The sequence below is a fragment of the Hemicordylus capensis genome, chromosome 4 (genome assembly GCF_027244095.1).
Source record: "Hemicordylus capensis ecotype Gifberg chromosome 4, rHemCap1.1.pri, whole genome shotgun sequence".
In the NCBI taxonomy this organism is placed as follows: domain Eukaryota; kingdom Metazoa; phylum Chordata; class Lepidosauria; order Squamata; family Cordylidae; genus Hemicordylus; species Hemicordylus capensis.
Window position 1 is genome coordinate 252,421,743 of NC_069660.1, and position 16,054 is coordinate 252,437,796.

Genomic DNA, 16,054 nt, shown 5'->3' on the forward strand with positions numbered 1-16,054 from the left:
TATTCATACATAAGGTTTTATTTAAAGTCCCTTTCCCTACAAGCAAGCTTCATTTACACATTCTAATACTGTACAAAATTTACAATGATGACTTGTAGGTTTCCTTGGTCATGCTTTCCAGAACGCTAGAAAGATTTACATATAATTCTCATAAATGCTTTTAATTATCTTTTGCTTTAAAAAAGAACTTTTACATGGACAAGAAACCTTCATCCCTTCCCATTAAAGTGGCATTTTAAACTGAGGTGTGAGGCAATGTTCAGTGGCCGACATCCTGATTTTAAATGCCGTAAAAGGTTTTCTCCTTTAGTGTTGTAACAGGCTTCCTTTTCATATATTTATATATACATATATATTTCTAAACAAAAGCCCTCAAAAGTTATGATTGCACAAAGTATTATTTTACAGGGAATCCCATGGATCTGAACAACACAAATAAATACAAAACTAACAGAGAAAGCACCACATAGATAAAAATGGATTGCGTTTCCAGGACAAACACTCCTATTTCAGGAACTTCTTAGCAGGGGCTTCATTCTCCCCCCACCTTTGAAATACACAGTTCACGCAACAATTGATTTGTTATATTTGAAGAGACTGAATCCCTGCTGGTTCTGTGCAAATGACAACAATTGAGTTAGCATTAGCAAAACAGTAATAGCAGTAGTAATAATAATAATGGAGTAGTGATGTGGTAAAAGACATCCAGTATTTATTCTCCATTTGCCTATATCACTTTCTTAGTAGCTTAAGTCCAAGATGTGATTTCCTCCCAGTTCTGTTTTTGGCCAGCTATGATATGCCTTCTGCCTGTTTGCACTCCAGTAGAAGCCAATATACTGTGTCTTTCCCTCTTCTCATCAGTGCATTATAGTTATTGAGGACCAAACTAGGTATATGATTAGACACTGACATTTTTAAGGCTTCAATGCAGCCATGGAGGGAGGCTGAATTGGATCAGAGGAAGGAGGGTTAACCCTTCTCACAGCCTAAATTCTCCAGTGGAAGTACTTCCCCAAAACTGCTATTAGCCATAGAGGGAGAGAAGACAGGTGCAATGCGCGTGCCCATATTTCCCCCTTGCTTCCATGACTTCTAGGATTTATTTTCATCATGATAATGGCAAATGGGAAAGAGGTCCTCCCTCCTACCAGTCGGGCCATAGATATGATCCAAATCTCCTTGTCCAGATGTTCTTAAAGCTAAAAAAAAAAAAAATCCCTTAAAGGCTGCATCTAGTTTAGCACTGAGATTCATACATACAGTGAAAATCTGGGCTTGATAATATATTGCCTTATGACTTTGAGTAGGTACTTACACTTTTGTAGAAACTGCAGACTAGATCTTGAATTGGATGTACTGGGAGATCTCCAGTTAATTTACTGAAGCGATCTATGCCAGTCTACATGGTCTTAGGATATGTTTTTGAGTGTAAAGTAGTTTGAAAACATCACCTATGACCTCAACTGAGATGGAGATTTATGGTATCTGCCATAAGGGTTGTAAGTGGAGTGGGGGGAGGGGGCGTGGAAAAAAAGGCTGTAAGAGAGGCAAAATCCATCTCCATCCACTGGTAATAGAGCTCAGCCCCAGTCTTCTTATGCTGGTGCTTCTCCCTGCTTCCTGGGCAATGTAACTGTGCCATGCAAAGGGTCTAACATGGCTATGATGAAGGAAGGGTATGATGGGGGCAAGAGCTCCTCCTAAAACCTTACACACAGCACCAATGTATGACAGCCATCTATATACTGTATATTATTCTCTAAATCATACCCGTGGCTAATCCCATGTGTGGCAGCTATCATGAGAGTTTGGAGAGCTGCCGGATAGGCTAGCCATGGGACAGGGTGGGAGGGGGGAAATGGCAGCAGTGGCTGGCCAGTAGGGGGTGGGGGACGGCACTGAGAAAACTATGGTGGCAGCAGGCAGAAGGAGGCAGCAGGGACAGACAGGGATGGGGGAAGAAGGAGGCGGCAATGGGTGGGTGGGGGAAGAAAGAGGCGTCAGTGGGCGGGTGACAGGCACAGAACAAGAGGCGCAGATGCTCTGCGCCCAGCCCAGCCATTATTTAGTAATAAAGCATGGATATGAGATTCCTGGCAAGCAGGCAAAGCCAACTGCCTTTGCCAGATACTGTACATGATCAGGGTATTACTTTACTTCAAGCTTAAATAAACTTGTTTGAAACTGATTGAATTCCAAATAAGTGGCTGACACCCTGACTACATTTACTTATGGAACTCCCAGTGAAATTAAAAGGGGACTTCCTCAAGCACATTTATTCAGGATGTCAGTCAGTGTAGGATGAAGGCTGACATTTTTAGAGCAATGGGGGAGTCTTGGAAGCACGCTCAGTATATTCAATCCAAACGTACCTCTCCACTGCAGGGTTGCATTAGGGGAGGGAGTTTCTCAAAATTTGAAACCATGTTACCTAGAAACTTCTCCTTCTGCCCCATCTGCAGAGCAGGTATTATTATTATTTTTAAATTAACAAGGCAATGAATTAATTGGATAAATGTCCATGCTGCTCTTTTTGGAATGAAAGAAGGCAGACAGTCCACCTGAAACATGATGGGAGAGGCAGAAGTGACTGCTGATTCAGCAGTTGATTCTCTGGTTTGTACAGTACACCTATCACTTCAGTTGTGAAGCCAGGAGGAAGCCAAGCTCACCACATGGCTAAGAGACCTGATATGAACTTGGTCTTTAATTTATGTCTATCTGCACCCTGAAATTTAATAGATTAAGGAAGATTTAGTCTGTCTGAGGATAGGTTAAATGGGTAGAAGATATAGGCAGAAATTAATATTAACTGTATATAAATCTGAATAATTACTGAAAAGATGGCAGGGATTGAATCTGATTGCTGCTGCATGGCTGTCAAAAGGGGGGAAGGCATAGCAAAAGTTTGGATTCTCTGACTGGTACCCCACATGCTACTATATGCTTACATTAGAATAAAGATTGTGTGAAAATCTTTTAAATACATTAACATTTTCATTTGCTCACTCCAGTTATTTTATTGTGGCTCTGCCGTTCCTTTATCCTGTTTTGATTTGGTTTTATCGATTGCATTTGATTGGATTCTTGTTTTGTATTTATTGTTTTAATTAATATAAGCCACCTTGAGCATTCTTTGTAGTCAAAAGGCAAGTTATCAATTATGTAAATAATGGCCAACGAAGCACTGGTGCTACGTTCTGCACTAATGTAGCACACACAAAATCCCTGCATCCTCGAAGTAGGTCTTTGAGGGTTACACAGCCCTCAGGGACCAATCTATGGAGAGCACCTCCAGGAGCAGGAGCACCTCCTCCCCCCACCAGGCATGTGTGCTGTGTTAGTGTGGAATGCAATGCCAGTGCTCCCTGAAGCAACATCAGCACTTCATGTGAAGTGCTGGTGCTGCCTTAATCTACCTATCAGCCACTAATAACAAAATGCATCATAAAGTATAAGAAAAGATGTAGTGCCTGACTAAATGTTGGATGCAGCTACATGTTGTTAAGCCCTTGCAAAAAGAAAAGGGGAAAAAAAGAGCGTTTTCAAGAAAAAGCAGCTTTGGGAAAGGTCATCTTGGCAGGGGGTGAGAGGTGAGGACATGCTAACCATTCTTGCACATATTGCTTCTCTGCTTCAAGCTAGTTTTCCTACAGCAACGTTCTAAACACATTTACCCTCACAGACAAGTCCCACCACTTCTTTGCTCAACTCTGCCTATTCCAATAGCCGCTTAATTTTTTTTAAAGCCAGTATAGAGGTTCAGTTACACACAACTGTGTGTGTATTTAGACCCATATTTCATTTCATCCAAGGCACAAAGCCTTTACAGTATGCTCATATTTCAAAGTAAATAAGGAATTATAGCTACTTGCCAATCAGTGTTCCCTCTAAGGTGTGTGTGTGCACACACGCTTTTTGATGCCCGCTCAGTTAATTTTAGATCCCACTCAGGTTGAATCAGGAAGGCCCCACTCTGAATGCATGTCCGCGCACACTGTCTGTGAATGCCGCACAATCCAACTCTTATAAAGGATTAGTTATCTTGAATTCTGTCATCTTGGGAGGTTAAAAGGGGGAAAGACATCTAACCAATCAATCAAATTAACCAAAATATTTGTTAGGTAGCAGTGGATATTTATAGGATAAACTCAGGTGTAGAGACAGCTGAACAGTGGCCTGGGTTCAGCCCCGCCCAGTGGCTCCTCTAGCAATGCCCCGTGCATGTGATGTCACATGTGGGGCATGGCTCAGGCTCCAGAAGAGCAATGAGAGAACTCCCCTCGCCCATACCCGGGCTCCGGAGAGCCTGAGCAAGCTCTCCCCTGTCATTTCAGGCAGCACTTGCTGCCTGACAACATCTATTTCCCTCTCTCTCCTCACTGGAGGGAGAGAAGGGGAAGTAAAAGGCTGTCATGCAGCAAATGCTGCCTGTAAAGGACAGGAGAGAGCTCGTTCAGGGCTCTTCCAGAGCCCGAGCCATGCCCCCGTTCGGGCTTCAGTAGCCCTTTCCATTGGCGGCCTGAGTTCTTTGAACTTGTTCACATAATGGTGGGTCCGCCCCTGGATAAAAGGTAAAATACAATGCACATTCATCGTCCAGGTGGTATTTGGATGTTTAGTTTTATTTCCCCCTTTTTAATTTAGAATCAATATGAAGTTCTATAGAAGGAAAAAAATCAAGATCAATCTGAAATGGCCACCTGTCAACATGTGCAATGTTCCATGCATTTAAACTACCTGTCTGACAAGATACCAGTCTATATCTGAGGTGGAAGCAACACTTAGACCTCTTTTAAAATCATAAAGGCAGATGTATGGATAGAGTCTTGTATGCAATACCAGGAAATCAGTTATTTAAAATATTTATGGTGCCCATCATTCCATTCCAGAGCATAAGAGTGTTCATTTCAGTACTTCCAGAATGTTATTTGTTGTACGGTACACACGCTGGTAGGATGACAGTGGAGCAAGCAGGGCCTGCAAGTGGCTCAGCAACGTCTCCTTCCAGCTCTGTCCAGGTTCCTTTCTCAGGACTGTAACAAATAGTAGAAGATTTGTAGGCTCCCTGTAATACAACACAGTGTGGTTGGACCAGCTGATAAATAACATCCAAACAGAACTTGGATAACTTCAACTAGAAAATAAGTGGTCCCGGATAGTTCCAGCACTTGCATGCATCAATAATCACACAAGTGTCTGCATACAAGCCATCTGTGTTTAGATATAGTTTCCTATGTATTAATTTGTTGTGGCAGACGGTTCTCGAAAGCAGGTGTGGGTCAAGTGTAAGTTGGTTGGAGCTCAAGCTCCCAGTAGTCATGGGGGGGGGGAGGGGGATACGTGCAGGAGAAATGTAAAAGCATTAGCTGTGGGGGAGGGGGGACCCATTTCCAGGCTCACTAGAAGAAAACTGCCAGAGATGCACTTTGCCAGGCTCAGGCCCAGAAACTAACTTTGGCCACTCAGGATGCTCACTTCAGAGGAGAGGACAGTATTACAAGCACCAACATTCTTCTCTGGCTTGGATTTAAAATCTAAGCCAGAGAATAATTCTTGGCCACTGGAGTAGCCCTTGGGAAAATGACAGCAGTCATGGGATAAGGGGACAAGTACATGTGGATTGCTAACTGGTTGACAGGAAACAGAGGGTAGTGATAAATGGAAAGTTTTTGCAATGGAGGCAAGTAAGAAGTGGGGTCCCCCAGGGATCTGTACTGGACCGGTGCTTTTTAATTTATTCATACAGGATCTAGAAGTAGGGGTAAGCAGTGAGGTGGCCAAATTTGCAGCTGATACCAAACTCTTTTGAGTAGTGAAATCCAAAACTGATTGTGAGGAGCTCCAAAAGGATCTCGCCAAACTGAGTGAGTGGGTAACAAAATGGCAAATGCGGTTCAGTGTTGGCAAGTGTAAAAGGATGTACATTGGGATGAAAACCTCCAACTTCAAATATATGTTGATGGGATCTGAGCTGTTGGTGACTGACCAGGAGAGGGATCTTGGGGTTGTGGCAGACAGTTTGTTGAAAGTGTCAACTCAATGTGCGGCAGCTGTGAAAAAGGCTAATTCCATGCTAGGGATCATTAGGAAGGGGACTGAAAATAAACATGCTAATATTATAATGCCCTTATACAAAACTATGGTGCGGCCACACCTGGAGTACTGCGTTCAATTCTGGTCACCACATCTAAAAAAGGACCTTGTAGAACTGGAAAAGGTGCAGAAGAGGGCAACCAAGATGATCAGGGATGATCAGCACCTTTCTTATGAGGCAAGGCTACAACACCTGGGGCTCTTTAGTTTAGAAAAAAGATGACTGCGGGGAGACATGATAGAGGTCTATAAAATCATGCACAGTGTGGAGAAAGTGGATAGAGAGAAAGGAGAGGTCTATCATCAGCTACTAGTCAGAGGGCTATAGGCCACCTCCAGCTTCATAGGCAGGATGCCTCTGATTACCAGTTGCAGGGGAGTAACAGCAGGAGAGAGGGCATGTCCTCAACTCCTGCCTGTGAGCTTCCAGCGGCATCTGGTGGGCCACTGGGTGAAACAGGATGCTGAACTAGATGGGCCTTGGGCCTGATCCAGCAGGGCTGTTCTTATTTTCTTATGATAGTACCCAAAGCCACCAGGACCCTTCCTCCTAGAAAACATGCAGTGTATGGGAAGAGAAGAAAAAGAGTTCAGATAGTCCTTCTTCACGTGGTGGTACTGCAGCTGCTGCTAACCCAAACATCAATTTTGCCTAAAGGAAGGGGGCATATTTGGGGGAATTTGGGCTGAATGAGTGGGACACGGCTTCACTGGTTCAATTTTTATACTGCCTTTCACAATGCATCCCAAGGCGGTTTATGAAAGAATACAGTTCCATAAAAAACATTTAAAACTTTAAAAATCAGTTAACACACACACACACAAAAACCACCATTAAAAAGACAACAGAAGCAGGATTGCTGAGAGGCCTGGCAACCCCTACGGGTAAAAGCTTGAACAAATAAGAAGATCTTTAGTTGTTTTTTAAAAGCCACCACAGATGTCAAAGAATGGACATTCACTGGGAGAGCATTCCAGAGCCTGGGGGCAACAACAGAGAAGGTCCTGTCCTGCGTGCACAAAAAATTAGCCTCTCTCAATGTTGGCACACAGAGCAAAGGCCCTTGGATGACCTTGTTGGGTGGGCAGAAACCTTTGGGAGCAGGTGGTCCTTCAGGTATCCAGGGCCCAAACTGTTAAGGGCTTTAAAGGTAATAACTAGCAACTTGAATTGGATCCAGAAACAAATTGGCAGTCAGTGCAGCTCTTCAAAAGTAGGTGTAATATGCTCCGAGTGAGCAGTTCCAGAGAGAACCCTGGCAGCTGCATTCTGCTCCAACTAAAGTTTCTGAATATTCTACAAGGGCAGCCCCACATAAAGTGCATTGCAGTAATCCTGCCATGACATGACTAAGGCATGGGTAACCATGACCAGATCTGCCTTCTTGAGAAAGGGATGCAGCTGGTGCACTAGCCAAAGCTGGGCAAAAGCACCCCTGGCTACAATGATGTTTGGGGGTGATGCTTGGGGGTGTGTGGAGAGCAAATTTGAATGTGCCTTGAAAATAAACCAATTTTCCATTTTTTGGTGGGGGGGGGATGGGACTGCTTAGTCTCTCCTTGTTTCCAAAGCAGCCCAATGAGAGCCAAGACCAGCTCACTCATCTCTTCAGAAGACCAGACTTCAAGGACTGAAGGAATAGGAAAGCCTGACACATACTTGTTTTTCTTCCCACAGGGCACCAGTAGCATAGGAAGATTAACCTCCATGGAGAGAGCAGGCCCTGCTAACATAATAGTGTTGAGAGTAGTGAAGGGTCCTTCTAAAATCCCCACCGTGCATTTCTTTAGGAATATAATAAGTCCCTGGGCGGGAAAGAGTAGGGAAGGAGTCTCACCATTCAATTAGGACACTCTGCAAATGCCTATTCTTTTCCTACAGAACAGATAACTACTTACTGTCTTCAAAATACCTGAGGTATTTCTCTGGAACAAAGGATAAATATACAAGTGTCACAGCTCTTGGAATTATAGCATAAGCTTGTTTGAATTTCATGATCAGTGTGATCAAACTTTTAACAGAAATAACGATTACTGTACCAGGTCATAAATCAGTCAGACATTTCCAATGCATCAAATATTCTGACAGCCATTGATTAGGTGTTTATTATTCTTGAAAAGGAATGGTCATAGTGTGCTCTCAAAGAGCAGCTACAAGAGCCAATTTTGGATAACAGGTACATACCATACTCCAGCTGTAGCCTCCCACAAGATAAATGCTATCGTCGAGAACTGCACATCCAGGACCACTGCGACCCTCTAAAATAGGAGTCTGCAGAATATTCCACTGGTCGCCTTTTGGGTCGTAGCATTCCACAAGCATGACATCAAGATGGGAAAAACCTATGGCATACATCCATAAAATAATTTGAAACCACCTTATTTTGAAAGTGTGGGTATAATGTTTATCAAAAATAATGATTAAAAAAAAACTTTATCTATTGCACTTCAAACAACTAACTCTGGTCTGTATTGCAGTAACAAACTATACTGGTTGCCATGAGATACAAGGGGACATGCACTGGGATTGAAACTGATGAATGAGATCAATGTAATGTAGGTACAAAGCCACCTAATGGCGCAACAGGGAAACAACCTGCCTAGAGAGCAGAAGGTTGCTGGTTCAAATCCCCACTGGTGTGTTTCCCAGAATATGGGAAACTCCTATATTGGGCAGCAGCGATATTGGAAGGTGCTGAAAGGCATCATCTCATATTGCGAGGGAGAAGACAATTGTAAATCCCTCCTGTATTCTACCAAGAAAACCACATGGCTCTGTGGTCGCCAGGAGTCGACACCGACTCGACGGCACACTTTACCTTTAATGTAGGTACATTCAAAGGGTTAGCTGGGATTCAGATCTGGCAAATTAGGAGATCATATTCCAGTACATACATATTCAAATGCCATTCAAATGAATGGGAGTTGTATGAATATGCTACAAATCCCATTTGTTTCAATGGGGCTTGCACAGGATAGCATCATGATAGATTGTGGCCTTAATTAATTTCCATATGCTGATGTTTTGCAGTTAATCTTAAAAGGTGAGCGATTATTTTTGTGACCTTGAAGATAGGGTGATAGAGAAATATAAATGATAAAACAAGGGTGCATTTCATTTTTTAAGAAAGTGGAAACTATCTAAGATCTAAACTGCAGCAGACACACTAAGAAAAAAGTGATGTTACTGACACCAGAACAAACATCCAGTTTCACAAGGAAGTACTTTACTATTCATTTTGAAGAACACATATGCTATAGTCTGTCTGAGCTGAGCTCATCACTTTGATACAAAGACATGCCTTCTTTCAGACAGCTGTAGTGAAAATGACAGACAGCATTTCATTTTTTTCAAAAATGAGAGGAGCAGAACATGAAATTCATCTAACATGTTTCATTTTGAATGGAGTGCATCAAATGAAATTGGGAGAAGCCCAAAACTGTAGTCAGAATTTTCAATGGAAAGGGAACTTATTAAAGTTTGTATTTGCATTACAAGAATTGTATTCATTTAAATATGCTTTACCCATTAGCAAGCCTAAGAATTCTAATAATTTGAGGCTTTGTTGCTGCAGTATAAAGGTTCTTCTAAGACCCCCTCCTATTCTTTATGGATGTAGGCAAAGCCCTGAAAATTAGCAGCAAAAACATCATTGGGGCTATAAGATTGCACACTATAGTTTTACAAAGGGGCTCTTCACATGATCAATCTCATGTCAGTTTGACAAAAAACTAAGATTCCTGTCCTGAGCGTGCTCCCGCAGAGCATGTTATGTGAACTCAGGATTTTTCTGTGATCTCTGGTTAACAACACACTAACCTAACATTGCCAGAAATTCCTGAGCTCACACAAGAAACTCTGTGGGAGCACTTGGAGGGTGGGAATCCGTTTTTCATCAAACTGACATAAGCTTGGTCTGTGTACCTGTCCAAAGAAAGCAATGTTTCAGGCTTTTGGGAATTGATGGCCAGTCAACTTCCAATGGGACCATCTTCTTCCAACCATCATCATCTTTCCTATGCAAACTGCTTTGAGAATATTTTAGTTGAAAAGCAGTAATATAACCACTACTAGTATGCTTGACTAACAAGTAGAAGGTTGCCTGTTCGAATCCCCACTGCTACTATATCGGGCAGCAGTTATATAGGAAGATGCTGAAAGGCATCATCTCATACTGCATGGGAGGAGGCAATGGTAAACCCCTCCTGTATTCTACCAAAAGAAAACCACAGGGCTCTGTGGGCGCCAGGAATCGAAATCGACTTGATGGCACACTTTACCTTTAGTATCTCTCCTATATGCTGCAACAAAGTCTTACACAGGATTAAGTCAAAGTTAAGAATACGTTTTAGAATTAATGTGTGCAGGCAATATTTAATACTCATTTTCCCCTGAAATCTAGGAATTGTTTCTCAACAGTGCTCTGGCTGCAACTTCCTTTCCAGTTACTTACAGTGTATCTTAGAAAATGATTTACGGAGGTAAATACTGCTGGCAATTTGGGTCAAAAATAATCTGTTTGTTACAGAGAATTCATGGTGATGACAAATCATCCATGCTTTTGAGTAATGGAAGTTTCCAGTTTTTTATTATCTAAAGCATTCATTATTCATTTATTTAATGTACTGGTATAATTTTTCAAAAATGCTGGCTCAACATCGTGCTAAATTGTGTGTTGGTTTTTTAAAATTTAGTTAACTATGACTAACAAACAAAAATAGTGTTTGTCAAAAGGGAGGAGAGCACATGGTTTAATTTAAAATGTGACCTTTCAAATGATTTCCTCCAATTGCATACAGTCGATCATTCATCACAGCCAATGTATGGATGGCTCTCTTTGTGTTCATATCCTGTTTTCTAGCCCAGACATCCATTACAGGGTCATAGCAGTACAGCCAGGGGACATATTCACCATTGTGGACACCGCCTACAAATCAAATATATCTTCATTAGTGAAAGTGGAGATACCACCTTGAAATAAGAATTTGGTGAATGGGGCTCTGTTTTGACATCAAGAGGAATCTGGAAAACAACTTGCCTGAAATATAGATTTTGCCATTATGTACCGCTCCTGCATGTGCTGCCAAGGGCTGTGGTAGGGAAGATACATAACGCCATTCATTTGTCTCTAAATTATAGCATTCCACACTTGACAAGTAGCCAGTTTCATTTCTTCCACCAATCACATACAAGTTTTTTTCAAGCCGACAGGCATAAAAACTGGCTCTCCTAGTGAAAAAATAAACAGAGCAGTTAGTTTCTAGTGACTAGAATTAATTCTATCATTCTGTCTTATGCAACATAACAGCTGCTGCTCCAACACCATTCACTCACTCTTTCCCCCCCACTGAGTCTTCTGAAATATGTCTTCCAAACTGCTGCATACCCATCCCCCCACCCGATCCAATTTTTTAAAATTGCTCATTTGTAGCGATTTTGGGGCATTCCATTGCAATCGTAGCACAGTCTTTTTAGGTTGAACTGACATAGTACAATAGAGTATTATCTCACCTGCTTTGGAAGTGTTATTTCTAACACGTTTAGTGATACATGTTAAGCTGTTTCTTTCCATTACCTGCTTGTCATCCTACCATTACCTATTCTACAGTGAATTATCTAAGATGACCTACATACTCTTCCTATTTTTATTTTATTTTATTTTAAATTTTTTATACCGCCCCAAAACTCACGTCTCTGGACGGTTTACAACAAGCAAGCAAACAAACAAAAATTTAAAACATTAGTCAAAATAAATGACAATAGAAAACTTAAAACAGTTAAAATAAATGATATAGTAAAAGTTAAAACATTACAACAATTTAACATTTTAAAATGATGTTAAAACTGGTAAAACAATATTTAATTAAAAGCCTGGGTGAATAAGTACATCTTTAAAGACTTTTAAAAAGTTGTCAGAGATGGGGAGACTCTTATTTCAGCATGGAGCACGTTCCAAAGCTCCGGGGCAGCAGTGGAGAAGACCCGTCCCCGAGTAGCCACCAGACGAACCGGTGGCAACTGCAGACAGACTTCTCCAGATGATCTCAATGGGCAGTGGGGTTCATAACAAAGAAGACATTCTCTTAAATACCCAGGGTCCAAGCCGTTTAGGGCTTTATAGGTTATAACCAGCATATTCCTATACATTGCTGTCCAGTTTTCCTTTATATAAATTAACAAAGTAAATCATGTATGCTGTGAAGTTTCTTCTAACACTAGACAGTACATTGTGGGGGAGGGGGGAAGCAAACTCTTTCTCTCCCCTTACATGTAGCAACAGCAACCGGAGCCATGGGCGTAACTGGGGGGGGGGCAGCCAGGGCACGTGCCCTAGGCGCCCCTGGGGGGAGCGCCATGCCAGTGCTTGCCACCCCCACCCCCTTGCCCACCTGCCCAGCCCCAAGGCACCTCAACCACTTGCCTGTTCGCCTTCTCTTCTGCTTGCCTTGCCCTTCAGAGCAGCCTGCAAACTGTGACACAGCAGCTCCTTCTCTCCCCGCCTCTCAGCTGATCGGTGGGTGGGCGCCACTTCCAGAGAGGCCTCTGTGCAGGCCTCCCTGAAGCCTGAACTCCAGTGCCCCGGCAGGCAGCCAACAAAGAAGGAAGGAGGAGGCAGGCCAAGTGGCCATCGCTGGCTGCCTTTTACCCACCACAGTTCTCGCTGCCCAGCACAGACCAGCCTTTACCTGCTTAATGGAGGTATGATATGAATTCCTTTTTGTGGTTACCTACCCCCCCACCACCAATATATAGGGATCTGCTTGCTACAGGGCTTTGATTAGGGTGTGGGGAGACTGAGAAGTCTCTGAATATTTATTTTAAAACAGATTGGAAAATTTGCTGGCTTTTAAAAAAACTTATCTAAAAAGGGCTATAAGTGTTTCATGGCAGTAAATAACAAAAACTTCTGGAACAAACAATATTATATTTATTTATTCATTCATTTAGTCATTCTTTCTTTCTTTTATAAATGCACTTATGTTCAAGTTGTTTTGCAACCCAGAAGGTCTGAGTGAGAACCGTGAAGCATGTGTGGTGCTTTTATTTTATTTTATTTTATTTTTCTTGTGTGTGAACTGCTCCCCAGTAACTTGCAGGGACTTCAGGGTAAATCTGGCCAACAGGTGAATGCAGCACCTCCATTCCAGAGGAAATGTGAGTTAAAGGGCTTTAAAAGCCCCATGTAAAAAACCTACTGGAATCAAACTTTACTGAATTTGTTCAGAATTCTGAGAAAACATACATAGGCTCACACTGCATGGTTGAAAGTCTCTTTTGCTAATCTGCAGTGAGGGGGCCATTTTAATAATTAGTGTTTCTAGTGTGTTCTAGGCATTAAAAGTAGCACAAATATATAGTACTCAATGTATATCACTATATATTGTGATGTGTGTGTGTGTTCAGTGAAATGTATTTCCAGGCAGCATTCTTATTTTGAAATATTAGACTTAAATCCTTGGGGGCCTGGGGTGTGTGGAGGCTGTGGACTTTGAGGGGCTGGGGGCCCATTTTAAAATCTTGTCTCTGGGCCCATTCCAACCTTGCTATGCCCCTGGTGGAATAGATACTAGACATGGGTTTCTGCACAACACCTGCACAGAAGAAACTTTCATGTAGAAAATGTGTCTCTTGTAAATTGATCCTGAATTTTCCATCCATGCCTGGGATACCTGAGCGTTAGAGTCAATAATAAAAGAACAGCACACTGCTTGTGACAGGAAGGGGCAAATTGCAATGATTTCTTAGTCTGGCAGGGGCTGGTTTTGGCCCAGGCAGAACTTGGCTGTTTGCTCCTATTGCAAATTCCTCTGTCTAGTGTGGCAAACTAATGTATCCTCCTCCTTCCTGGTGCCAAAGTAAGCACTAGTGTGGTGAATTCACATATACCCCATTATGAGCCAACAATCATCACAAGGCAAAGGCTGGCAGGAATCATTCACTAGTTTATAGGTTCCCCTCCCCGCCACCTGCTACCACCTTCTTCCCCTATTTTGCTAGTGGCTATTTGGGCAAGTGATCCTCTAAGACAAAGTCATGGGTTTTTTTTGGTTTTTTTTTAAAGCATGAGATGAGACAGAGAAAATGACACTTGGAATCCTCACATAACTCCTGACTGTTGTTCTAAGTCTTTTACAGAGATGGCTCATGTTTTCAGGTTTTGATCAACAACCATGTCTAGATGGTACTGTGTTCCTTTTAACAGGGATTTCCAGATATTGTTGACTACAAGTCCCAGCATCCTTGTTTGGACAGGGGTGCAATTTCAGTGCTTGCCCTAGGCACTATTTTCTCTAGATATGCCCCTGACCAGAGCTTTTACAGGTAAATGGATGGATGGGTTTCCCCACAAGCTGCTGCTGGCAAGAGCAATGGGAACTTTTACAAGGAAAGGAGTGAATTTCCCCCAGAAGCTGCAGCGCTCTAGTTAAGGAGAAAGGGACTTCTCCTTAATAAAATAAAATAAAATAAAATAAAATATGTACTTTGTGCAACTGCACTGGTGCGCACACATGTGACTTTTTTGAAAAGAAGAATTTGAATTAGAAAGGTGCTCCCAGACAACAGCAAAAAAGGGTTATGTTTTTGGTAACACTACTATTACTAGCCCTATTCAGTAGCAATTATGCAATATGTAGCCCTCTCACAAATGGATCTTCCACTATGGCCCAAAAAACCTCATCTGCCCATGCCTTTCACCATAAGCAGTTTCTGCTGCCACTGTTGCTGCTGCTCCTCAGTGGCAGCAGAAACATGAGTCATACTAGTAAGAATTGACAATCTCTTATTCATGTAGAACTTTGTGAATGCACATTGGACTCTCTGGTGACCTGGAGAGTGTCTGGATTGTGAAAGAAATATGTTCCTTGTGTAGTCCTTTGGAAGAGGGTTTTTTTTGGGGGGGGGGGTAATGCTGCCAATTAACATGCACAATCCAATGAGACAAATGCTTACCTTAAAAGGTATATGTTGATTATATTGGTACTGAAGGATTTACAGAGGAACTCATTAATATTTGGGGCATTTGGTACCATGGAAGGATATAACTGCTCAGTTAAAAAAAGTAAAAAATGAGATAGATAATGTAACAATAATAAATTATCTTGACATTCACTTTCTTTATAGTCCTTCAAGGGTCATTGTTCCCAATTTACTAAGAGAACCACATCATCAAATTTTTTCCTTCAATTATCACTTTCTTCTTCTTTCTGCACTACTGCAAATAGAACAACTTTCCTTGCATTACATTCCTACCCTCCAACAAGGGTTTATATCTGGCTGACTCAACAAAGTCTGATCCACCTTCTGGGTTCCATGAGTAACGCAAATTCATGATTCTGGTCAGGAGCCACTATTGATAGAAAACATCTTTCCCAGTTCTGTTTTCACATCATGTTTCAGGGAGTGCTCCTGAAAGTCACTCCCATTTCTAAAAACATAATAGGAGATACTTTATATGACCATTCCATACATGACACTTCCTTATAGATCCAGATGGATTCTTGATGGCTGGGAGATTTTCCTGCTGCCATAACTGACAGTGCTGCCATAACCTTGGTCAGCCTTTAGAATGAGAAAATGACTTGGGCTATGGACACAGTTAATTTTGAATTCCCTCTCCGACTGGTAAGAGACAAAGCATCTCCCTGGCTTACTGGGGATTGATGAAACAATAGGGACAATGGCTAGAGTGACAGTAGAGGAGATATTTGTGACAGATCTGACCAAATGCAGGTTAGGGTCCCTTTTAGGATGAGCTGCATGGCAGTGATGGTGGCAAAGAAGATTTATTTCTCATCAACACTGCTTGTGCTTAGAGCCATCTACTGGCACTATTCTGAGCACTGAGAGCCCTCTTAAAGCAGAGACAAGAGATGACTGTAAGGAAGTACTCAGTGGCCCATTGTGAGCAGTTTGCAAGGCACTTGGTGAGAAAAGTAGCTCATGTGTGTTCCA

The 16,054-nt window shown here is 42.1% G+C and overlaps 1 protein-coding gene across 8 annotated transcripts in view; it reads right to left on the reverse strand.

The window, feature by feature from the left end:
- The window catches only part of KLHL14 (kelch like family member 14), a 207,866-nt gene continuing 191,812 nt past the window's right edge, over window positions 1-16,054 (reverse strand). For all 8 annotated transcript variants that reach the window (XM_053246806.1, XM_053246807.1, XM_053246808.1 and 5 more), the window contains 4 exons: window positions 11,139-11,329; window positions 10,869-11,027; window positions 8,285-8,442; window positions 1-5,071 (listed from right to left, as the gene is read on the reverse strand). In XM_053246806.1, the coding sequence (XP_053102781.1) occupies window positions 4,931-5,071; window positions 8,285-8,442; window positions 10,869-11,027; window positions 11,139-11,329 (649 nt within the window). In that variant the 3' untranslated portion in view covers window positions 1-4,930. The remainder of the gene's footprint in view (window positions 5,072-8,284; window positions 8,443-10,868; window positions 11,028-11,138; window positions 11,330-16,054) is intronic.